Source organism: Kogia breviceps, chromosome 19 (assembly GCF_026419965.1).
Source record: "Kogia breviceps isolate mKogBre1 chromosome 19, mKogBre1 haplotype 1, whole genome shotgun sequence".
Lineage (NCBI taxonomy): Eukaryota > Metazoa > Chordata > Mammalia > Artiodactyla > Physeteridae > Kogia > Kogia breviceps.
In genome coordinates, this window is record NC_081328.1 from 47886931 (window position 1) to 47912125 (window position 25195).

General features: G+C 57.5%; 2 protein-coding genes across 2 annotated transcripts; one reads left to right on the top strand and one right to left on the bottom strand.

Moving 5' to 3' along the window:
- The first annotated feature begins 5669 nt into the window (after positions 1–5669).
- CBX8 (chromobox 8) lies at positions 5670–8264 on the top strand. Its single transcript, XM_059047278.2, has 5 exons — positions 5670–5814; positions 6196–6239; positions 6425–6490; positions 6617–6683; positions 7129–8264. The coding sequence occupies exons 1-5, from the start codon at positions 5746–5748 to the stop codon at positions 8005–8007; spliced, it is 1125 nt and encodes a 374-aa protein (XP_058903261.1). The 5' UTR covers positions 5670–5745; the 3' UTR covers positions 8008–8264.
- Positions 8265–14021: 5757 nt separating this feature from the next.
- Positions 14022–23524, bottom strand: CBX2 (chromobox 2). The gene is made up of 5 exons (XM_059048497.2): positions 23380–23524; positions 23265–23308; positions 22174–22239; positions 19814–19919; positions 14022–18404 (listed from the first exon to the last, which is right to left on the bottom strand). Exons 1-5 carry the CDS (start codon positions 23449–23451, stop codon positions 17100–17102), a joined length of 1593 nt encoding a protein of 530 aa, XP_058904480.1. The 5' UTR covers positions 23452–23524; the 3' UTR covers positions 14022–17099.
- Between the last annotated feature and the right edge of the window lie 1671 nt (positions 23525–25195).

Sequence of the window (25195 nt, forward strand, 5' to 3'; positions counted from 1 at the left end):
CTAGAGCCCACAGTTTTAGCCACTGTGCTCTATGATGAAGGAAAAACAAAGACTTCCACCAACATCCAGCCTCCAGCTGAGTTGACTGGGCTCTGAGAACTCCTCCCTCCCTCTTTTGTTCCAGCATCATCTTTTATGCTAATGGCCCAGAGAAGTATCTCTGTTTAGCACAACCAGGTTGCTGATTCTGGCAGTAAGATCACTGTCTTCCTCTATGGCCAGTTCCATGAGCCTCCATTAGCCCTTTCTTATGTTGAATAATTTCCATAAGCCCTGGAGGAGTGAAACATGCAGAGCATCCAAAGCCACTGCTGTAGATATTAGAGAGCATTGGGCTTGGGACTCCTCAGGCAGAACCCGTGTTGTATGTCCCTGGACAAGTTACTTGCCTCACTGTGCCTCAAGTTTCCTCATCTATAAAATGGGGATAATGGAATTGCTCTTACCAGGTTGATAATGGAATGGCTCTTACCAATGTTAAGTGGGATAATGCAGGTGCCCAACAACAGCTGCTCCATAGATGTTGCTTGCCCCTGTGGGACTGCTATTCCTCCTGTGATTTCAGGGGGCTGAAGTCAAAGGCTATGTGGCATCTAGAGTGTGTGCAGGCTTGTGGGAAATTACTGTAACATGGTCAGCCCCTAGCATCCTTTGCATCATGTCCTCGTGTTTCTCTGACACGGATGGTCTGGGTCTGAAAGTCTACTCGGGAGGAGAAAACGGGACAGGAGAGGTGGGAACTTCTTGATTCTGGGAAGGAGTAGAGGCTGGAGCCCAGGCCAGAAACCACGGCAGCCTCACCTCCAGTCACCGGCCAGTCTGCCTGGGCCGGGTCTTTGGGACCTCTTTGCCGGGTGTTCGGTCACCCCTGCCCTTCCCCCTGTAGCGGGCGAACAGCGTCCCGGAGGCGTCGTCGGGCCCTGGCCCAGGCATGGGGGCGGCAAAGTTGGAGGGCGCCCGCCAGGCTCCGGAGCCGCCGGTGGTAAGCCACGGGCCGCGACCGCCACACGCTCGGCCACGGCACACGCGGCCACGCTCTGAGCCACCCGCGCTCACTTCACAGCCGGCGCGGCTGTCGCGCCCGAGGCAAATGGTTGGGTTCCAAATCCGCCCGCGTCCGCGGCCAAGACCAGGCAGGTCCGACACCCGCCAAGCCGTGGAGTTGAAACGCTCCCAATGAACGAGCCGAGGCCCGGCCTCACCCTCCAGCTAGAGGACGCGCTGGGGCTTGCTGGTCTGGCGACCCAGGAGCCCAGCCCCTCATCGCGGCCGCCCTTCGCCTTCCCTCCCCTCGGACCGCGCCAGCCTCGGGCCTCCTCCCCGGGGGCTGAGTCCGCGGGTAGCGGACACAGGGAGGCCTAAAAGGGCCCCTGGACCGGGGGCGGCTCCCCGGTGGAGGAGGCGGGCGCATGGAGCACAGGGTCCGGACTCCTTCCGGAGACTGGGCCGAGGGCTGGGGCTGGCTTCCAGGAGTCGGGAGCAGGTTGGAGGCCCTTTGTTGGGAAGGGAAGTGGCAGGCGTGTGCCCAGTTCACCAAAACGAGTGCAGAATCGGGCAGGAGACCCAGGCGTTCGGGAAGCAGGTGTCCCGAGGTGGGCGGGCGTCTATAATTCCATAAACAAAGAAACTGGGCAGCTCATCCCCGGAACTAGGTGGTGGTGGGAAGACTGCTAAAAGAATCGCCGACAATTTCCTTTATAAAAATGCGATCTGAGAGCGTTTGATTTCCACTTTCACTCCCCCCCGCCCCGACACACGCACTGTCTCCAAAGACACTCAAATTGCAGCCATATGGGGCTAAAGTAATAGGAAGCAGTTACCTTATTTACTGCAGTGGCGGCGCACTCGAACCTGACAGCCGCAGCCGAGGACCGCCGGGCAATGAAATTAAGAGCAGAAGGTTCTTGTTCTTTGAAACTCTGTTTTGTTTACACCCAAGGGTGCACGAGGGAAAAGCAATTATCTAACTTTGAAGGATAAAAGAGGTTGTGTGAAGGAAAGAAGGGAGGTGGCGAGAACTGAGTGATCGAGGAAGGCAGGTTCAATAAGAAAGGTGGAGAGCGGGGTTCCTTCTTCCCTTGGCTTCTAAGTGTCACCGGCTGATCACTTTGAAAGCCTCAGCGGGAAGGACGCCTCTATCACCCCACGCTAGCCCCCTCTCCCGGCAAGTACAGGCATCTTTCTTCACCCACCAAAGAGGCCCCAGCTCTGGGTCGCGCCAGACTACAAACCTATTTCTCAGACTGCCACCTCTCAGTCTCCAAACTGTCGGGGAGTTGAGGTCACCCAATGACTGGTGTTCACACTCTCTGCAACCCTGCTCTCTCACAAACAGCTGGCAGCAGTGCACCAGTCAGGGGTGAGACACACCCCCATCACTAAGTCGGGGGTTGCTTTCCCCACTCCGCGGGACTGAGTTTCTCTGCAGCGGACAAGAACTGGGCTTGGTCTGATTGTTCTGATTATTCTATGCCTCTCGTTTCCTTCTGGATCGAGCTCCACCTTTGCTATAGGCGCTGCAGGCATCCCGACGTTTGAAAACTCAGACAGCTCGCAAGGGCTAAGCTAATTTTGTTCAGAACAAGTGTTTTTGCCACCAGGCATAAAGACAGGCGGGAAAATACGACGGGGAAGCAAAAAAAAAAAATTACTAAATACCCCTCCGGAGGAGGGGGCCATGCACGGCAGCGCTGGGGTTTTCATTTCCCACTTGAAGCTTCGGAGGCACTTAGGCAAGGAAGAAAAAAGAGAGTGAGAGAGCGAGGGAGAAAGAGAGAGAGGGAGAGAGAGGGACGGAGAGAGGGAGGGAGAGAGAGGGAGAGAGGGAGGGAGAGAGAGGGAGAGAGGGACGGAGAGAGAGGGACGGAGGGAGGGAGAGAGAGGGACGGAGAGAGGGAGAGAGGAAGAGAGTGAGAGAGTGAGGGGGGAGAGAGAGGGAGAGGGAGGGGGGGAGAGAGAGGGAGGGGGGGGGAGAGAGGGAGAGGGAGGGGGGGAGAGAGAGGGAGAGGGAGGGGGGAGAGAGGGAGGGGGGAGAGAGGGAGGGAGGTGAGGGAGGGAGGTGAGGGAGGGAAGGAGGAAGGAAGGAAGGAAGGAAGGAAGGAAGGAAGGAAGGAAGGAAAGAAAAAGAAAAACACCGGGAGGGAGGAGCTGAGCTAACTTTTTCAGCGTGAAACTGATACCATCGACCTCTGCACGCCTCGTGCAAATTCCGGGTCTGTAAAGGCACCCAACGCAAACACAACTCCCGGGAACAGGGCTCCAGAAACCCTATCAGAAGGGAAACCACCACTCTTCTCCGGCGCGGGCCAGCTTGCGAGGGGTGGGGGGGAAGGCGGTGGGTAGCGAAGCCGGTCCATTCCTCCAGCCCGATCGGGACAGGCTCCCTCCCTTCTGCTCCAAGGTGGCCCTGGGGCTGCCCGGGAATTCGGGCGGCCGGTGCGTGGCTGCGACAGCCTGGCAGCCGTCGCCCACAGCGGGCAGCGGATTCCAAGTGGGTGCGGGCGGGGTGTGCAGAGCGACCCTGGCCCAGGGCGGAGGGTGGGCTTTCTCTGGGCGGGGAAACCAGACACTTATAGGCGGCTGAGGCCGACTTTATTTTTACTGCCCAAACTGTTGGAAAGTATTTAAGCTTAAACAGAAACAGCTGTATCGCTGGCACCGGCCAACGAAACTATTTGTTACCGGGAATGACTTTTTATGATTAAGGACGCGGCCGTCGGCGGCCTCTCGCGGGCAGCCCGCGCGCGTCGCCAGAGCGATCTGGGAGTCGCCAACTCGCTGTTCGCTAATAAGACCAAACGGCCAGAGAGAGGAGACAGTACACCTACAGCCCACCTTGTAAAGTTTCAGCAAGGCCAAAAACTGGAACCCCGCGTTTCCAGGGGTGGGGGCGGGGAGTGGCAGGGAGGGTGGGCCGGGAGCCGCGCCTGTCCCGCGCGTCCAGGACGCGCCGCTCCCGCCGCGCACCTAACTTTGGACAGGAGGCCGGTTTTCCGCTCTGGGCTTTCTGCCCTTTCGAGTCAGACTCCTTGGCTCGCCTTTCCTTCTCTCTCTCTCGTTCTTTCTTTTTTCTCTCTTCCACCACATCCCTCGCCAAGGGAAACTGCTTCCAATCAAGTTTATCAGCGATGTTTTAACTAAATCGTGGGTTCCGAGGAGTAGGTGCTGTTACTTGCAGCTTGGTTGGTAAGAGAAAAGGGTTGGGGATTGCTGGGCCCGGACTTGGGCTGCTGTCCCCGCCGCCGCCGCCGCCGTCCCAGCCACGGGTCACCTCGAGCTGAACAGGAGCTTGTGTTTGCGTGTGTGCAAACTCGAGGCATCTAGGGCCAGGCCCTCGCCCCCTTTCCTGGACCCCGCCATTTTCGCCCCTCTTCCTTAACCCGCACTGGACCCCGCGACGCTCCCCAGGTTTTCTCTCGCAGTGTTTGCCACGCACGTTGGGAAGAGCTGTGGACAGGAAGTGCGCGGCGCAGGCCCAGCGGGTCGCCCGGATCCGGGGGAAGCAGGACGCTCCCCCAGCCACGCGCCCCAACCCCAACCAAGCTCCAGACTCTGCTTGGTGGTCGTCCATGCCCTCCCCCAACACGCCCAGGCCCGGGGCACGGTGCGGCTGGGCTGTGGCTGGCGACCCTTGGGGCCAGGGCCTGGTGGGGACGAGCAGCGCGGGCTGGCGGCAGAGGCAGGTGGCTGCGGGCGTCTGGGACGGGTGTGGGGGGCAGGAAAAAGGCGCGCGACGCCCCCCACGGGATCCCGGGGTGTGGGAAGGGTCGGAAGGCAACAGCGAGCCGCCACTGGGTCTGCATTCGGCTTCCAAACTGGGGGCGAGCGCTCGAGCCCAGCCCGGCTCGCAGGGCCCGGAGGGTGGCCGAGGGCAGGGTTGCGCGACAGGAGAAGGAGACGCAGGCACATTGATTTGTTAGCGGGATGGGGCTGGCGGCGGCGGGGGAGGCCGTTGCCATGGAGACCGAGGGTCGGGTGTGCAACTCGGGGGGAGGGGGCCGGGTGGAAGAGCTGGCAAGGGGCGCGTCGCCGGCTCTCGGGGTTCGGGCGCGGCCTGCGGCGCCCCAACACCTGTGCATTGTGCATTGTGTGCCGCGGGCGGCGGCAGGGGGAGGGAAGGGCGCGAGTCCGGGCGGTGGGGGTGGGGCGGGCTGGGGGTCGCTGAGGGGGCGGGGCCTGGCTGACACCGCCGCAGGGGTCCCAGCGAGAGCTGTGGGGGACGCTGAGCACCGGAGGGACATCTTGGCGGCGGGAAGGGGGCCCCGGCGGGGACAGAGGGTGGACAGCCCCCCTGCCAGCCCAGCAGACTGACAGCGGCCGAGCCCGCCCTCCATGCGACGTCATTTCCGGCGGCGGCCTCTTCCCTCCCCCCCCCACCCCCGCCCCCGCCAGCGCTCTGTCTCCGGAGTCGCTTCGGACTCCGCCCCCTGGCGATTGGAACGCGGGTCACGTAGCAACGCGGGGGAGAAAGCGAGAGGGGCGTGGCCCGCAGCTCGCCCAATCAGAGCGCGGGAGAGCTGGCCCTGGCCGCTCGGCTTTAGCAACGTCGTTAGCAACACGTGGGGCGGGAGGAAGCGCGGGGAGAGAGGGGAGGAGGGAGCCGCGCGCGGGAGGGGGTGGGGAGGGAGCGAGGGCGCGGGAGGGGGAGGAGAACTGACGTCAGCGGGAGAGTATTATGGTCTGTCGTGCGCTGGCTGCTGCTTTTCTGCTCCTGGAAGCGGCCAAGGGGGGAAGCGGCGAGTCAACATGGAGCTTTCAGCGGTGGGGGAGCGGGTGTTCGCGGCCGAAGCCCTCCTGAAGCGGCGCATACGGAAAGTAGGTGCCCCCAGGCCTTGGGCCGAGCCCTCCCCTCCCTGCCCGGGTTCCCTCCCCCTGCTGCAGCCCAGCTTCCCTTCCCCCAGGTCCCAGCAGCGGCCGCGGCCGTGGCGGCGGCTCTGAGCCCAAGCGCTTTCCTTAGACTTGCAGCGATGCACAGATTGCATGGGTGTGGGGTGTGGGGTGTGGGGTGGGGGAATGAATGCCGGTGCATGCACTTTGTGCAGCGTTTCGTGCAGGGGGTGATGCAGCGGGCGCGTGCCTTTCGCGGTGGGATTTCGCGCATTCATTCGGTGCATGCATTTTTTTGCATGTATTTCTCGTGTCCTCGTCATGCATTTTTCCCCGTGCACACATACATTTTCCTTTTTGCATCCTCAGGGACGCATGGAATACCTCGTGAAATGGAAGGGCTGGTCGCAGAAGTAAGTAGGTTCTGTGCAATTCTCAACCCCAGACTGTTATTTGGGAGCTTGCTTTCTTCCTCTTTTTCCCTTTACGTTGAAATACAATACAATGCAACAAGAAAAGTTACAGACATACACACACCTACCCGCGGCTCTTTCCCTGCTCCCGGGACTGATGCCCACTTCTTCCTGATTCCTTTTAGGTACAGCACATGGGAACCTGAAGAAAACATCCTGGATGCTCGCCTGCTCGCAGCCTTTGAGGAAAGGTAGAGGCCCCTCCAAACTTCAGCTTCTCACTTAGAACACGAAGGGTGGCTCCTATCCAGCTTGAACTGGAGGCCCACTTGGTTTCTTTACTCACACACCCCTTTCTCCCTCCTTCCTTTCTGCAGGGAACGAGAGATGGAGCTCTATGGCCCCAAAAAGCGAGGACCCAAACCCAAAACCTTCCTGCTCAAGGTAGAATGGCAGTGTTCAGTGGTGGGCAGCAATGTTATGTCAGTTTGTGGGAAGGGGGCCCTGAGGGCTTGTGAACCAGTGGGGTGTCCTATTTGTAATCTAGGAGGGAGTCACCAGACAGGCTGTCACCAAGTCACTGGCACTGCTAAGGGTGTCTTGATGGGAGGGGGATTCTAGAATTCCACACTAGAATTCGGACCCCCTAACCATCCCAAATAGACGTATAATCAAATACAAGAAGTGTGCTTGGTGTGAATGGCTGCTTCCAGATAGATCATCTACTCCTTCCTCCAGACTGCTGCCCCTAAGCTTCACCCCAACCCATATAGAAATTCCAAGGCATCAGAGAGTGTAGCAGGGAGGGTGGGGCTGGAAGAGGGGTGGGGAGGTGGGTGCGGTGGACAGGGCCCTGCTCTGCCCTCGACACTGCATTCTCTTCTTGCAGGCCCAGGCCAAAGCAAAGGCCAAAACTTACGAGTTCCGAAGTGACTCTGCCCGAGGCATTCGGATCCCCTATCCTGGCCGCTCACCCCAAGAACTGGCCTCTACCTCCCGGGCACGTGAGGGCCTTCGGAACATGGGTCTTTCCCCACCCGGGAGCAGCAGCACCAGCAGCACCTGCCGAGTGGAGCCCCCTCGGGACCGCGATCGGGACCGGGATCGAGAGAGGGAGAGGGAACGAGAGCGTGAACGGGGTGCTAGCCGCGCAGACGACAAACCCAGCTCGCCAGGTGACAGCTCCAAGAAGCGAGGTCCCAAGCCCCGGAAAGAGCTCCTGGACCCCTCACAAAGGCCCTTGGGAGAACCCAGTGATGGCCTTGGAGATTACCTCAAGGGCAGGAAGCTGGACGACAATGCTTCCGGGGCAGGAAAGTTCCCAGCTGGCCACAGTGTGATCCAGCTGGCTCGAAGGCAAGACTCGGACCTGACCCAGTGCGGTGTGGCCAGCCCCAGCCCGGCTGAGGCCACGGGCAAGCTGGCTGTGGACACCTTTCCAGCCAGGGTCATAAAGCACAGGGCCGCCTTCCTGGAGGCCAAAGGCCAGGGCACCCTGGACCCTGGTGGCCCCCGGGTCCGGCATGGCTCAGGCACCCCCAGCTCTGTGGGGGGCTTGTATCGGGACATGGGGGCCCAAGGGGGAAGGCCCTCCCTCATCGCCAGGATCCCAGTGGCCAGAATCCTGGGGGACCCAGAGGAAGAATCCTGGAGCCCCTCTCTGACCAACTTGGAGAAGGTGGTGGTCACCGACGTGACCTCAAACTTTTTGACCGTCACAATTAAGGAAAGTAACACGGACCAAGGCTTTTTTAAAGAGAAAAGATGAATTGCTGGGTGGGTGATCCCAGGACAAGAGAGCAGGAGAGAGAGTGAGAGTGCAAACTTGGCATAATGCTTTTTATTTCTGGGTGGGAGGTGGCCTTCTGGCTGGTCCTGTCCCATCCCTACCTTCACATAACCCCCTTCCTTTCATTCCCCCCCCCTCAGTTTTGGTTGGAAAGATTATCTCTAGAGTTATATTTTCTATTAGATGTAAATATGTTATTTAAGAAAAAATATCTAAATATATATATTTCAACTCTTGAAGTTGTTTTATTTAAACGAGGAGAGAAAGAGAGACTCAGTGTGGTTCAGTTGGGGCAGACAGGCTGAGGTGGGGCAGGAGGGGCCTGACAGCCACCCAGGGCACTAGAGAGGATGAAGACCTGGGCACTGGGCCTCTGATGGTGTCTGGAGAGACTCAGCCAGCCCACCTCACCACTCCTCCCTTTTCCTACAGCCCCAGGTCAGACCCCTGGAACCAAGGCAGGACCCGGATTTTTTCTCTCTTCCCATTGGTGGGCCAGGCCAACAAAAGGTTGGCTCCCCAATCAGAAAGGAAGGGGGTGGGGTCAATCTGTTATTCTTTTTCCTATTTTTTTTTTTAAGATTAAGAAATCTGTTGCGGGGAGAAAGTATTAACTGGAGTAACTTTTTGTGTGTGAGGTTAAAGGTAAAAAGTTGCGGGTGGTTGGGGAGCAGCAGATTTCTCCCAGGACCACACCAGGAAAAGCACTTTACGGGAGATGTGTGTGTTGTACACGCAGATCGGATCGTGTGTATGTCATGTGGACAAAATCTCCCAGTTCCCTCGATTCCTTTCCTTACTCCACAGAAAGAAAAGAAATCCAGCGAATCTGTTTACATTCCCGAAATGCCAGGATAAATTGGGAGGATTGCATGTCAGTGCCCAGAGTTCGAGGCGGTTGTTGTTTTACAAGAAAAGTGGTCGGGGGTGGACTTTTCCTTTTCGCGTCCTCTAGTTTCGCCAGAAGAGACGGTGGCCCCCACCTCCCAGGAAGAGTTGGACTAGCCTCCCTCCCTCGGGGAGGGCGGGCCGCCAGCTCTCAGGAGAATGTATGGCCAGACAGGCCCACCCTGCGGGACCCACAGAGGGAGGGGCGGCTGGGAGCGGGGGCCGCAGCTTGGCTGGGAGTGCGGTGGAGGGTCTGGGCTCGGGGCTCGGGGCTCGGAGCCGGCAGGACTCGCATCCCGGCGGTTTCGGCTGGGAGAGGGGAGGGGCGAGGGGAGGTTTCCATCCAAGAGTACGCATCAGAACTTTTCCTTTTTTTTTTTTTTTACCCCCTTAAAAGCAAAAGCTATAATTTATAGGCCTTTTCGATTCGCGGAGTGTTCTCTATTTGAACTCGACATTCAAACTCCGCCAGAGGGGGAGGGAGGAGGAGCGGGAGTTGGAGAAGAGACGGCTGGGGAGGGCCTTGCGTGGCGGCGGGTCCCGGGACGCCCCCGCCCCGGCCGACTCCTGACCACGCTGTGCTCCAGGGTCGCAGAACGCGCGCTCCTCTTTTGACTCAAAAGCACAAATCTGTCCCCCTCACATCCCGGTCCCTTCGAGGAATGATCCTGCGGCCTCCCCGCCCTCCCCCACCCTTAAAGGGCCAGCGGGGATCTAACTTCCCATTGCTAGTGGAGGGAGGGGCGAGGGGGCCCCCGAACCTTGAGAGGAAGCACAGATTCCGAGCGAGCGCGGCGGGGACCCGGAATTGAGGGGGGAAACTTCTCGATGCTGGGGGGACAGGGCGGGAACCCCAGCCTGGTTTCTGTTCCGCACTCCCCGTATTCCCACCTCCCTCTTCTCAGCCTCTCTCTCCTCCAGACTTTTGCCTTTGAAGTGAGGGGGTAAAAGAGAGGAAGACGGTGTACTACATGATTTTTTTTTTAAATTATGAAATTGCGCCTGTAAAGAGAAGCCCCTGGAATGGGGATTTTTAAATGTTCGCATTTGTAAAACTGGTATTTTAGACTTTGTATAAAGAAGCGCCGTTGACCAAGTGTATCTATTTAAATATCGACGCTATTTTCAGATGAAACTTCATTGACGGGACATGTCTGTTACCGAGTGGAAGGTCACTCCGGGACACGTGTCTTTACCTGGCTGCCGCCTTCCCTCCCTCCCTTCGCCCTCATCTCCCTCCCTCGGGGCCGACTTTGCCCCTTCCCTCTGACCTTTCCCGGCTAGCGTCGTTCTGCCCCACCGTCCCTCTGTCCTGCCGTCTGTCCGTGGCCATTCGCGCGTCTCTTTTACTCTCTTTTGCGACGCTGACCTGGGGGTGGGTGGGCAGGGCCGGGGCCGCGTGGCTGGGAGTCTGCAACCGCGCGGGATGTGTGCGTGTTGGGTTTATTTAATTCTAAGATTTGTACAAATCTCGACTCGATCTCCGCCTCAGCTCGAGTGAAGGTTGGCACCTATCTTCCGCGGTTGTGAATGTCTGTATCCAATACCGCTTTTTACGTGTTTAAATATATACTTTGTAAATAGAGACGTGTCTCGGGTTTTATTCCTTTTTTTCTGGCCCTTGAGAAGAGGGAACAGGCGCCTCGCGGGGGAGAGGATCCTTTCCTCCTCGCTCATTACCCATCCCACACCCCCCTCTCTCACTCTGTCGGCCCTGGACGATTCCGTTTCCAGTAGGCCCTTCCCCAGCTGAGGGGATGCCAAACCCGGCGGTGGAGAGGGGTAGGCTTGGGAGGGAGCGGGATGTGACCCTTCTTAGCCTTCTATAAGGAGGATGGTCCTGGCTTTCCTCACCTACGGACTGCACTTCTCTGCGGCCTGGGCAGAACTCGGGGATCTCGGGAAGATGGGCCCGACCTCTGGGTTCCCTTTTCTTCTGGCAGGACTCCCGCAGCGCTCCCCACCCCCAGGCCTGAGGTCCTGGTCCCTGACGCCCGGCGCCTCTGTGCCGCGCTCCCCCGGCTTCCCCGCCAGCTCACCAGTGCTGTCTGGGGACCCGCCCCCCAGACCCACCTAGCCTCGCCAGCGCTCCCCGAAATGCAGCGCCTCGCGCCTATTGATTGAGGAATTGAGTTCGCGGGTATTGCTAGGCAACTGGCTGCTCCGAGCTGGCGCAGAGCGCGCTGATGTGATTAGTGAACCCGGAGCTGCCGCGGCGCAGCCCTGCGCCCCCGCCCCCGCCAACCCCCACTCAGCCTCTCAGTCCCCGGCCTTCTGGGGGGGGGCAACACCCCCATCGCTGGGCGAGGAACTGTCTAGGGTAGAGCAGAGCACAGGGTGGGGTGGGGGTTTCTCAGATTTTCCTGGCCGTGGACTCTACAGCAATGGGGCGGTGTCGTGAAGCCGGCACAGAAGAGCCGCCCTTGGGACCCCAAAGAGGCCACCACATTGAGCTCACTTCCACCCCCATAGCCATAGCAGACGTCGCCCCACGGAGAAGCGCGGATCTAGGCGTACTTGGCAGAGCCCGAAGGGAGGCATGTGGGCTCGCGTAGGCTGGCGCATCTCCTGCTCTTGTCCATCGAATCGGTGACCCCACGTTTGGCGGAGCTCTCCCCGCCTCCTTTCTCTACTCTGTGGCCTGTGTGAGGATCCGGGAGGGAGGGCGCGGCCGGGAGCCTGGGTTTGGGGCAGTGGGTCACCCTTCAGACGTGAGAGACTGGGCCGGCGGGCAGAGTCAGAGGGCAGGGAGTGGAGTGGAGTGGCTTGGCGAGGGTCGCGGTGGGTGGCCAGCCCCAAAGCCGTGGTCCCGCTGCTCCACCAAGACACCCTCCTGCACTGGGCAGCAGAGTGGGCTCGTGCTTTGGGAGATAGGGAGATGGAGGGCACCGACTCTGCCCACTTTCCCCAGTTGTCTGGCCACCATCAGCCTCGCCTTTGATCTGGTGCTTTTTCCGCGAGTTTCCGTCGCCTGGGCACATTCTCTGGGAAAGAGACCAGGTGTGGAGGCCTGGGCCTGTGGTGCTGCCTCCGGCTGGGGCATTCCTTTGCCTCCGGAGGGCAAGGCCGCCTCGTGGGGCCGCCGCCAGCGCGGAGCCTGGCCCAGCACACTGGTTGAACTGGAATCTTTATGGCTCTTCGGAGAGCGTCGGGTTGGATTGTTTTTTTTTTTTTTTTTTGGTCCCTTTGATGCTTAACAGTACAGATGCTAGTCGAGGCCCCGTGCTGTGTGCGGGAGACCCAACAGCGAACAGGCCTGCCCCCGCACTTTGGGGGCTCGTATTCTGATTTCCTCTTCTCACCCCAAAGTCCCCTGGGACCAGAGGGGGCCTTCGGTCCAGCAGCTGGATTTCGGGTTGGAGCATCTCAGGGCTTGCTCGGGCTCTACCTCCTGCCTTGGGAGCCTGGACACGGTGAAAGAGGCTGTGGCCTGGAGCCGGGGCTTTCTTCGTGAGACTTTGGAAACGGAGGCTGCTGGGGGGCATCTCAGAGCGGTCGGGTTGCGGGTCGTCCAATTTGGTTCCCCTTAGCAGCTCGGAGCCCGGGGTGGGGAATGTTCCCCGCGCGTCCAAAGAGCCCTCGGCCCTATCTTCGCGGGTCGCGCGCGCCCTCTAGAGGCGATGGCCTCAGCCCCGCTCCCTAGCGCCCACTCCCTCCCCGGCGGCGGTGCCTTTCTGGGTCCCCAAAGGAGAAGGGAACACCTCATCTCCCCTACCCCAAAATACTCTAGAGTGGGCCACCGCGAGCTCCCCCTCTGCGCCCTCCCTTCGGCCAGGCCCTCCAGCCACAAAGGTAGGGAAGAAGGAGGTGTCCAGCCTGCCGGATCCACCAGGCGCCCTCGGGCTGGACCGGTTAGGCGCGGGGCTGAGCCCCAGGGATGCCGCGGGCCAGGTCGGGCCCCTTGGCAGCCCAGCCCATTCTTCTGGGAAGGCGGTGGATTAGGCGATCAGATCAGCAGCGCAGAAACTAACAAAGGCCAGTGTGGGTCAGGGCCCCCCCTCGTGCACGTCTGGCCGGCGCTCTGTACAAGCGGACTCGGGCCCGCCACCGGGAAGGGCGCGGGCTCTTACTCCCTCTAGCCCGCTCTTTCCTGGCTATCCCCAACCCCTTTCTGCTGCTCTCAAAGGCCGAGGACAGGACAGCTAGGGTCGTCCCTGCCCACCTCCTCCAAAAGAAAGCCGCTCCAGCCACCAAAGGCACAACAAAAGAAAACATGCCAGCAGCCTTCCCTGCAAGAATCTGATTTCAAATTCGCAGGGCTTTTCTGGAGCCGGGCAGAGCTGGGGGGTTGCATTGCTGTTTGTATTGGGAATCTCCTCCCGAACTAAAACATTCAGGCCTTCGCCCCAACTAGCCTTTCAACCAGTGGTGGCCAACGTCCAGGCCCAACTTCTCTCTTTACTTCAAAGGGAGCTTCATTCTCCCTGGAGGCTGAAATTTATGAATAAATTCATGCTGAGGGTAATGCAAACCTTAAAGGACCAGGGAAGGTTATATAATAAGCAAATCATCTCTTTATTATGAGCCATGGGTTAGGAGTTGCAGTAGCACCACTGATTGTTTCTTGTGCTTCATGGCAACTCCCCTGGAATTTTACTGCTGTGTCCTTTAGAAGTGTTACCGCATGTGGTGGATTCAAGGGGTTGAGCAGCTTTCCAACACAGTTATCATTGGATATTAGGTGTGTGTGTGAAAATTTTGTTTTAACCTAGTGTTAGTTCCTGGGAGATGTCTCAGAGTGAGTTTATAACGTATTGCAGCATCCCTGGCCTCTACCCACCAGATGCCAGTAGCAACAACACTCGCCCCTGCCCCCGAGTTTTGACAACCAATACTGTCTCCAGGCATTGCCAAATGTCTCCTTTGGTGCCAAACTACCCTCCCTGGGAAATGCTGGTGTAGGGACTCATAATCAACCCCACCTCTTTGCTTAGAAGAACATTTTTTTTTTTTTTTCCATCCCAGGAAAGTGGCTGAGCCTTTCCCAAAGCCTTTAATTTCTTCACCCCATGATTCAGTTCAAGTCTAGACAACTATTTTGCCTCAAGAAAGGGAAAGTGAAGAGACTGTTGTTTCCAGGTATCACTCATGACATACACCAGGCTGAAAAGTTAAGAATTTATTGATACACTAAGAGTTAACAAAAAGTTGACAAAAATCCTGACACCTTTGCTAATGACTCTCCCTTGCAAAATAAATTAACATCAGTCTAAAAAGATCTGCAACCTATTGCTAGCGTTAGTTCTCCAAAATACTAGAAAATCCAGAATCTTTAGATGCACTTGAGCAAAAATCCGGTCCTCTAGGCACTACCTCTCCACTTCTCCCACCCCTTTCCCCCAAACCATTGTGGGTTTCCTGGGGGAAGCATTTCCTTTAACTGGTTGGTCCTGATTGAATATGGGGGCTGGGCTGCTGTGCTGTTTCAACAAAGATCTTAAGTTTCCCAGGGCAATAACATATTCACTTTTGTTCCCTCTCTTTTAAAAAAGCAAACAAACAGCCATACTTTAAAGTAATTAGAAGTGGCATACATGAATAATTTGGCTTTTTTTTTAAAATTAAAAAACACAAATCAAGCCAGTGATTGGCAATGGTCCAAAGCTCTGGTCCTCCCCCCTAGTTTTCCCCTAATAAAACCTCTAGGCCCAGAGCTCTCTTAGTTAGGTCAGAATCTTGAGTGTAACCAAAAACAAGGAACACTCTTTTTGGTACCAAAAAATATATATAAAAATATGCCAAACCCCCTAAAGAAGAAGATAGACTGGCCACTTCTTCCTATCCGTTACAAAAGCGAACAGAAAAACTGGATTAAAACACCCACTCAATATACACTGTGATGCAGTTCGCATAAGAAACCCTGCAGGATAAACAAGTCAGATGTGTGACCAATGCCTAGCCACACACACACACACACACACACACACACACACACACACACAGCAGCAAAAAAAGTACTACTTGTATTTATTGGTAAACATGACCAACTCTGAGCATCTATCCAACTCTTCAGCGAAGGCTGTCACACCTGCACATGTGTGTACACACACACACACACACACACACGAACCTCTTGGAGTCACAAACACCAAGAAAGACACACAACACAGCAAGAAGGCAAAGTGGCTGGGAGTAAGGTGTTTGCAGATTCAAACTTTGGGATTGAAGTAGCTGGTAAACAAAAAGGCACCTAATCAGGGTTTGGAGGCCTGGCTGCTGGGGCTGTCAGATCAGCCCAGAGCAGGGTCACCCTGAGGGCTTGCAGGGGAGAGCGGCTACTGGCCTGGCTCTGCAGCCTCTAAGGCAGCAAAACGTGGAGGTTATGAGCTCCTTTCAGGGGTAGGCAGCCTAGGAGAGCCCCTTTAGTCTCACCCAGGGACATCTGGGGACAGGAGGGGAGGTTGGTGCCAGGGGCCCGGGGTGCTGACGCCCCTTCCTTCCAGACTGTGCAGTGTACTGGCATCTCTCCATCTCCTGCTGGGGCAGTGGAGGTTGCATTCTCCCTTTACTGCCCATTTTCCAGTTTCAGCCTGGCTGTCCAGGACCCCCAGTCCTCAGGTTTGCCAGGGTGGGCACCATTCCTGCTGCAGCCAGCATGGCTATCACATACAAGAGTCGGAAGCTGCATTTGGATGCCCCTCAATGAGGTCCTGGATGCGGATCTGTCCCCAAAGGCACACTGTTGAAATCGATTTGGCTACACAAAAGCCATCTCTTCCTATTTGGCGTGGAGGGTGAGGGACTGAGGGGACTGGAGTTCTGGCAGGCCCACCCTCAGAAACCAGAGCCCACCGTGTCCACTGCACTCAGGGCTATGGGGACAAGAGAAGATCCCCACCTGCTGGCTGATGTTAACTGATAATTGAAGCAGAAATGAAGTTACCTGCACTCCCACTTTTCTTTTTGGCATCAAAGACCAGTGACCCCATTCACTGATGTACCTCTCTGCCCCAAATCAGTAATGGCAATTCTGTTGTTGGTTGGAATTGCCAAGACAGCTGCCACACTCAGCCATCTGGGGGGAGGCAGTCGGGCTGGCAGCTCTGGCCTTTCCGAAAGCCAGGTGGGTCACTCAGATTTTGTTCCATTTCCCAAATGGTACAGGGTAAGAGAACATGGAACCCCCAGAAGTGGGGAGGGATTGTCAGGGGAAGGTAGGTGGGAACTGTGGGAAGCACCTGCACGGCAGCTGGAAGCCAGCGGATGTCGGGAGGGGAGACCTACTTCCAGCAAGTGCCCACCTCCCAGTGGATCCGGGGCAGTTTGTGGGGCCATGATCAGGATGAAGGCAGTCCTTGAACAGGCTGGCAGAAAGGAGGGCAGCAGCAGGACACCCTTCTCCTGGCCCCCAAACTCGGAGGTTCAGGTGGAACAGCTCTGGGATCAGCCCCCTCCCTGCCCATGCTGGACTCTGGGTCAACATTTGGGGGCTGCTGTTCTTAATGTGAATCAGGGTTAGATGGCACCCACACCAACCTCTTCAGGGTTCCTGATCCAAACTGCCACACCTGTCCTCTTACATTAAGGCTATAGCCCTCATCTGTCCCGGGTGGGGCAGGGACAGGGAGGTGGACAGTCCCCTCACCCTTGCCAGCTCAGGCATTGCTGAGGGGGGAGTTCCGACCAGAAAGGTGCCTTTCCTGCTCCCCCCACCCTTCCACACTCTGAGCAGAGCCCTCCCGGGCGCAGCTCCCCAGGCCTTACCTCCCCCCAGCCCTAAGTACACCTTCTCTTCCAGCTGCTGGGCAGGAACGGCCAAGCTGGGCCAGGAGAAGCACCCCCCCTAACACCTGTGCCCTGGGAAACTGGGAGGCAAGCTGACCACCGTTGTCACCACAGGCCATGGAGGCAGTTCAAACAGCGAACATGGTTGGGCTCAAGAAACACAGGATGCTCTTGAGGAACATTTCGCTGAGCTACAGGCGGCCACCTAGACTTCCTGAGGCAAATGGAGAGCAAAGCGAAGGCCCAGAGGTAGGAACAAGGGCGAGGCTGGGTGGCAAGGCATCACGGAGCCTCCCCTGCCGAAGTCACAGGCAGGGCTGGGTCCAGGGGAGTTCCCATCCAAGCCTGCCCTTGAAGGAGGCCACCGGCCCCTGGAGAGGGTTTGGGATGCGGGCCATGCATCAAAGCAAAGCCAGAGGCCAGAGAGGGGCAGGTGAGGCCCGGGCAGCCAGTGGGTGTCAGTAATGTCTCAGGTTGAAGAAGCCCACGCTGGTGGGAGACTCCTTCACCGTGACTGTGATGAGGTTGGCGGTGACGTCGGTGACGAAGACGTGCTCAATGAGGCTGCGGGTGGGCTTCCAGTCCTGGCTGGTTTGGACGGACACTGACAGGTTCTGTCCGGCACTGGGCAGGGAGGCCGAGTCAGGGTCCGAGTCGGAGCTGCTGTTCTCTTCGCCGGTGCTCATCTCAGACAGTGTAGCCGTCTTCCGCGCCTCTCCCGGAGTCGGGTGGCCCTCCTGCCCTGGGGCCATGCTGCCCTTGACAAAGTCCCTCTTGCCGGCAGGGCTGGGCAGGGCTGTTGCCCTGGAGGCCAGCTTCTCACTCTTGCTGGCCTCAGTGGGCAGGCCAGCCCCACTCACCGCAGTGAGGCCACCCCCCACACCCTTCCCAGTGGCTGGGTGGGTGGCAGGGTTACCCTTGGTGGTTGTGGCATGGCGGGCGACCATGCCCAGCCCTGGTGTGCCGTTCTTGACACTCTGTAAGTCCAAGACCTGGAGGCTCAGCTCCTGGGTGGGTGCAGGCTGGGGGCCCAGGCACCCGGCAGGGACCTTGTTGCCACTGTGGACGTGTGGAGGCCCTCCTGTGCCCCCCACTTTCTGCTCCAGAGCACCACTGGGGGCCTTTGGGACTTTGCTTCCCGGGGGGCTTATCCCCAGCTCCCCCTTCTGCGTCCTCACCTTCAGGTCCAGCCCTAGGCTGCACTTGCTGGCAGTTGGGGCCCTGAGAGCCAGTCTGCCGGCGGCCTGGGCCTGGCTCTGGCTCATCCGGTTCATGTAGTGCACGATGGAGCTCTGCCAGCTGATACCACCCCGGCTGGGGCTGCCGGCCATGCCCTTCATCAGGCTGGCCAAGTTCTCCGGGGTGGCCATGGTGCTGGGGCCACTGCAAGCCTCCTTGGCATGGGCCTTCAGCGCTGCCAGGCCGGCCACAGGGGCACTGAGCGGGGGGGGCAGCTTGCCGGCCGGTGCCCCAAGGTCCTTCCGGGCTGTCTTCAGCACCTTGGCCAGGCTCACAGGCCTCCGGGCCGCCTTCTGCTCTGGGGGCAGGGGCTTGCGGCCCCGCTTCTTCCGGATGGGATCCTTCAGTTCGGGCTTGGCTACCAGGATCTGGGCCTTCTTCTGAGGCACTGGGTGAGTCTCACGGCCCCGGGGGCCCCTCTTGGCGTCTAAGTCACTGTCATCCTCTTCATCTGAGGAAGAAGAGGAGGACGTGGAGGAAGAGGAGGAACTGCTGGATTTGGATTTGGAGGGGGCGTCGGGTTCCTGCAACGACAAAGGGGAAGGTGTCACTTCTACAGCCTGGTCTCCAGGGGCATCAGACACCTTGGAGCCAGCCCCTCCTGTGGCTTCCAGACCAGAGAGGCAGCCAGGAGGGAGCGATCTCACTGTTTGGTTCCAGAAAGGATTGAAGAGGTCCTTACGAGGTTCCAAGAAATGCAGTTAAAAGTGAAAGAGAACGAAGAAAAATAGGTGGTTCACAAAGTGAAGCCAGAACGATGGAGGGAAACGCTCACATGCTGACCATGGACGCCGAGCTTTCCAGGGATTCACGGGGAGCTCCTGGCCCTCGGCAGACACCTGGAAAAGGGAAATTCAGAGCAGCATGATTCACATGTCTCAGAAGGGAAGGGTGGAGTGAAGCAGTGTGTGTGACAGCTTGGTAACCTAAAGCAACTGGACATCTTGCTTCCATCTCCCCATTTCCAAAGCTGACCCCTTCAGAACCTTCCAGCACAGAGGAAAACACACCACTGCCCTCCTCATCCTCTGGGTGTCATCCCAAACACTAATTAAGCACACCCTACTATTTCTCAGGTCCCTGTGTAAGAAGTGTGCTTTAGGTAGACAGAGCCAACACCTGCTCCTGGCCACAAAGCTCGCCTGCCCCGAAGTGGGGATGATGGAATCAAACCCAGGGAGTCTGGGGCCTCCTTGCTTGGCTGCCCCCCCCGCCCCGCCTCGCTGATGTTTCTCAACGTACACGCCCCACATTCTCCTGCAGTAAAGTTGATTCCTCCAGCCCCACTATCCTGCTCAAAAGGAACATTCTGAAGACAAAACCAGGCCAGCGTACCCTAGCCAATAAGACTCACGGCAGGCTTCTCAGCCTCCTGGAAGGGCGGTTTTGTAAGAAGTGACTGAGCTCCTGGCCAGTGTGGGGGTTCAGGCCCCGGGGGCAGTGCCTTCAAGAGAGAAATCACTGACACATCTAAGACTGAGGCCTGGACCCCTTCCCCATCCTGCCTTTGAGCTACTGGAAGGAGGGGCTGTGCCGTGGAGCCCAGGTGTGTGTGCCCCTCTTAGCTGTGCCTACCTGGCAAACCTATGAGCACCTACTGTGTACATGCTTCCTGTTTTTTGTTCCCTGTAAGCCACTGGAGGTGAGAAAGTAGCAGAGTGGATGTCACAGGACCAGGAAACCAGCTTGGGGGGCTTAACCATTGCAGGGCCCTCCCCAGAGAGACAGGGCAGGAGGTGGAGGGATGAGGTTTGCTGTTGCCCCCTGATGGCAGAGGAAATCAGCGGCAGCCTAGAGAGGCAGAGCTAAGGTCTTCTGAGCAAGGGAAAGACTTATGTGGAGGTGCCAGCCGGCCTCCTTCCCCAAAGCCCGCAATCACTGCCTTCCGCTCAGCCGGCCGAGAGCCACTGCTGGGAGGGAAGCAGCCACCCACCTTGAGCTTGGAGTGCCGGCTGCAGGGGGACATCACTGTGTGCTTCCTCGGCCTGCCCCTGGGCCGCTTGCCTCTCTTCCGGTTCTGCACCTCCTTCTCGTGTTCCCTGCAGACAATCAGCAATCAGAGTCACAGACTTTCCTTCTGCCACCCTGGAACCCCGTGGTTTCAAACATCCCCAGGTAGCTTACCAGTTTCCCTGCAAAAACATATCCTGTTAATTAACACATCCAAGGCAGAGGTCCAGAGCCCGCTCTTTGCATTAGGGGTCAGTATTATTTTTACCTCCATCTATTTCATTTACATTTGAGTAAAAACAAGTCACGAAATTCAAGTAAAGCTGGGAAAGGAACAGTTCCCAGTTTTCTCCGACTCCTCTTAAAACCTTGGGCGAATCCTGGCCACTTTCCGCAGGGAGATGGTATTGTGGAAATGCTACAATACCACTACCAGGAGGCTTTGTGGTCACGTGGTCCAACCCCCTCACTCCAAGTAAGAGAGTCCAGAGGGAGGGAGGTGAGGACCATCACCCCCCATTCTCAGTCTTCTCATGCCCGCACAAAATCTCACGGTCGTCAGAGCACTGGGGTAACCAAGGGCTCCTGTTCCCCACACGGTCTACCCAGAGCCACTGCCCCTGGCTCACATTTCTTTTCTGGTCTCCTTTTTCTAAGCCCTTTCTGTTCCTAGACTCTGCTCTAGATGGAAGTACTGGTGACACCTGATTCCGAGGTGGCCGGGGCTCAGGGCTCAAGGCAGGACACCGTTAACCAGCTCTGTGACTTGGGGTCAGGGAGCCAAGAAAGCCGCCTCCACCCACCACCCCCAAAAGCCTCTATTCCAGGCTACCCCCAGGGAAGAGGCTCTATCTGGAGCAGTCTCCCGGTAATCAAAATGGGCAAACATCATCGCATTGAGGACTTTAAGGTGATCTCTTAAAGAAGCCAATTAGTACAAGACAGAGCTCATACTCAAAGCAGCCCCAACCTGTCTCCTAAAAGAAGAGGAGCACTCATGGGTCTCTGCTGACACATTAACCTGCACCTGTGAGCTCTGAACCTGAGACTTCCCCTTACAGACAAAGGCCACATCCCCATACCAAGCAAATCACCACCAGTTCCTAGTTCCCACGGGGATCTCTGGGGTGGACATGAAGGCAGAGCACCCACTTTCCCAGTTTTCTCTCCCCCGTGATGTAAACCAGACCACCCCATGGCTCTTTTTAACTGCTGCATCTATCTCTCTGGTATTAGTTAACCTCAGTTCCTGTCTGCTGTGCTGTAAGTAAAAGTGATGTAAAGGACACACACTCTCTAGACGTTCAGGACACTGTCTTACAGAGAAAAGTACCAGCTCCCACCCTCTGCGACTTACAGGACCTTAGTTATGGAGTAAATAGCAGACAGTGAGCTTGCTGATAAGCTTCGTCAAAGGTACTGAGGCAAGCATATGCTCGATGTATTTTCTCTCAACCCCCCACCAAAATCTATCTCTATTTTTCCCCATTGCCATGGCCCTTCTGAGAAGACCCAAAATGTCCTGCTATAGTGAAAAAAAAGTGGACACAGCTTGAGCTACCAGAGAACAGCTGGCCGGATCGACCCCATCTGGGAAAGCTTTTGAGCACCTAATTTATCAGCCTCTACCAACAGGGCAATCCCCACACCGTGCCCCCACCAGCCTGCTCTGGAATAGCACTCCCTGGAACCATATGCCATCACATGCCCCTCACCACCCTTTCCCCTGAGTATCTCAAAGAGGTCTCTCTTAACCCAAGTCTCCTACCTAAAAACAGATATGACATCTAGAATTACAGAAGTAAATTCAGCCCCTGAGACTGATAAAGGGGCCCCCGTGGTGCTCACTTGGTGCTACCTGTTTTGCAGCACAGAGAAAAATGTGTTGTTCTTGGTCAGACACACCACAGTAGGCATAACTTTCTGCTGTGTGTCCCAGTTCCCTCTCTGAGCCTTCTCTTGCTCAATGGCACCCATGAGGAGGACAGGTCTGCAATTTTTAGGGCAACCCTGCCATCGTTGTTTTTATTAGTGCTGTTTGCAAACTAGTCAACAGAAAAGGCCAAGAAGAGAATCCAGAACTTTTCACGAAGGAACCAAGAAGGTTCATTTTGGCAAATCTGGCTGTCGAAAAGACCAAAAGCAGCACTTACTCAGTGACTCCCAAGGTCTGGGCACAGTGCTGGCCAGCCAAGGGAAGGTGGGGAGAGGACTCATCTGGGACCTCAAACCACAGGCCAAGCCTGGGACTCCTGGAGCGCCATCACTGCCCTGTACGACTGTGTGACAGGCCAGGGTCCCCCCAACAGTCTCCCCCTCCCACAGGTCTGTTAACTTTCTCACTTCTTCTGGAAAGCCAAGAGCAGCCTCGGGTCCAGGATATTTTCCTCTGGCTCCCAGCTGTTGTGTCTGGAAAAGCAAAGAACAGGGCATCTTAAAGCACTAGGCACTGACCAGCCACTTCAGAAACAAGCCCAAGTGGGGTTGCCCCATTGCTCTCCGATCCCTGTTGGCAGCCAGGGCACCGGGGTGGGGGAGAGTCCCGAAAGGTCTCACCCACGCCCAGGACGAGGTCCGAGACACGGAACTCTTGAAGCCAACACCGTGTCCTCAAACTCAAAGGGAAACCACTACCTCAACCCCCAATTAACACCCGACCTCAGGAGGACTCAACAGCCTCCCTCTGGAGAAAAACAAATCCCAATAAAATGGAAAGTTGCAGAGAGGGAAGACCCCAAACCCTGGTCCGGAGCCAGGGAGGGAAGGGAAGGCTCCTTCAGGATGCAGGGAGGAGGAGGCCTAGGGGCACAGAAACGCAGCCCAAAGATGTTGCTGTCGCCCAGGCCTACGCGGGCCAGTAACCCGGAGAGTTAAGCAAAGAAAGAAAAGTGGGGTCCGGGAAGAAAGGGGAACTGGGTCTGCGCGATTGTCTGTAAATAGAGCCCCTTCCGGGATGCCAAGTCCCCTCCCTTCCATTAAAAGAAAAAAAAAAAAAAGGAGCCCTACATCCATGAATAGAAAGCTCAGGTTACAGCGGGGAAAATACGGACTAGAGGAGGGGGCCTCGTGTCCCGCGGGGAGGGCTAAGGCGGGCGGGGGCGCATGCAACAAATGGGCGCGGGAGGAACGCGCGGCGCCGGAGGGGCGCGGGCCAGGCGCGGGGAGAGGCGGCCGGGGCGCCGGGAGCGGAGCCGGGCGGGCTGGAAGGGGAGGCCGCCTAGCCCTGAGACCCGCGGGCTTGTAAACAAAGGGCACCCCGCGCAGGCTTGGTGCCCCCTCCCGCCAAGCCCGAGGAGCCCGCCGAGAGCCCGCAAACTTCCCGCCCGGCGCGCGGACGCCCCCCGACGGCGCAGCCGAGGAAACCCCACGCCGCCCTCTCTTCACACCGAGGTGGCGCGGGCGGGAAGGCGGACGCCGCATTGTTGTGGACTCACTTGGAGGACCAGCCACGCCACTTGACCAGGTACTCGAGCTTGCCCTGCAGGGAGAGAAGAGGCGCGTGAGCCGGGGTGGGTGGGCGCGGGTGGGCACGGGCCGGGCCGCACGCACCTTGCGGAGCCGCTTGCTCAGGATGCACTCGGCGGCGAAGACCTGCTCGCCCACGCTGCTCAGCTCCTCCATGCTGCCCCGCCCAGACCGCGGCACCCGCCGCTCCCCGCACAGCCACCGCCGCCGCGCGCCCTGCCGGCCGCACACAAAGCACCGCCCCCGCCCCGCGCAGGTCCGCCCCGCGCACGCGCAACGCCTCGGCGCCCCGCGCGCCCCAGCCCGCCACCAGCCCGTGCGGGCCGCCCTGTTCCGGCATGGGCCAATGAGCGCGAGGGGGCGGTGCCTGGGGGGCGGGGCGCGCATTGTTCACGGCGGGATCAGCTTCGCGCCCCGGGCGGGGGTCCGGCGCGCCTGGTCTGGGTGGGTTGGGGCCGCGGGGAGCGCGCGTGGGTCAGCCGAGCGCGGGCGGGTCCCTCGCGGGGAAGAAGGAGGCCCCTTGCCTCTTCGGACCTGGCGATCAACTGTCGAGTCCCGCTTGGTCTCCGGGGTGCGCCCGGCCTCCTCCGAACTTCGTTTTCCGGGCAAAAAGCCATTGTTCTGCCCCGAAGCGGGGGGGAAGTTGGGACTCGGCGAGGAGGCCGCTTCCTGCCCCTGTCCCCGAGGGGCGCTGCTTGGGGCGCGGAGGGCCCAGGCGCCCTCCGCATTTTTGAACTTGGTCTCCTTTGGTCTCGGGCAGTCGTACTATTTTGCGTGGGAGCAAAACGGGCTGGGGCGGGGGCGGGGAAGGAATGGAAGACAAAGTACTGGGGGAGGAGGTGAGCGGCAAAAACGGAGCAGCCCCTCTTTTTGCCTCAAAGGCTAGAGAGGAAAATGCATCTGGTGGAAACGAACGGCTCTTCGTTCTTTAAGTTGTGAAGAGTGGCACCCAACCCCCAAATTTTAGGGCGCACGTAGGGGGAAAAGCAACTGCACCTTTTAAAAATTTGTTTAATGATTTTAAGGAAATGAATGTGGAGGAGATTGGATCGGGATTTGAGGACATGGATGTAACCTAGGACTAAGTCATTAATGGGCCCGCTAGGATTTGGCAGTCCAAGTCTTGGATCAATTGCATGCGGCAGAGAGGAGACTGGACCGGGTTCAGAGAAGGCGGTGGGCTGGAGTCCGGTGGGGTCATCTTCGGCAGCCACCCTTAAATGCTGTTCAGATCAGTATTCCATGAGCAACTCTCCCCTTAAATCATTTAGATCTTGAATCAGAGCAAGTCGAACTAGTAATAAAGGGGATATACGTTAGCGCTTTTTTTCGTATCAGTACGGTTTAACTCAAAATTCATTTTCTGGCTTTGTTTTTCCCTTGGACACAGCTGCAAAGTACTCTCTGGGTTGAGTAAGTCAAAAAGTCGTTTCTTGTTGCAGGAAACTGACTCAATGTAATTTTGATCATGAAAACCATATTTATAAAGGATTCTGCAGGAGAAATGTATTTTTGTTGTTGTTTTAATAGGAAAGGCCTACTGTAGAAAATATGGAACTTCAGGAGCCCATCTTTCACTTTCAGGCATGTTCTTCGGTTTATTTGGTTAAGTTGGTTACATTCATATGAGATCCTGGAGAGGACTTGGGTAACATTTGCAAACTCAGATATTATTTGCAAAGGAGGTGAGAAGAAGGAAGTTTGCTTTTGGTGGGGGGCTGATTGCTCACTTGGGAGGGGCTGCAGCCCAGAATACCTGTTTTGGGATAAAACCTGCACTCCTGGGGTAGAGAGAACTTGCGTACAATCTCTCTCCAGCTCTTTTTGTATCCTAATCTTGTGGAGCCAGGAAGTAAATTGTGGGGCTGAGGCCAAAGGTGTATTTATTGTAATCCTGCAA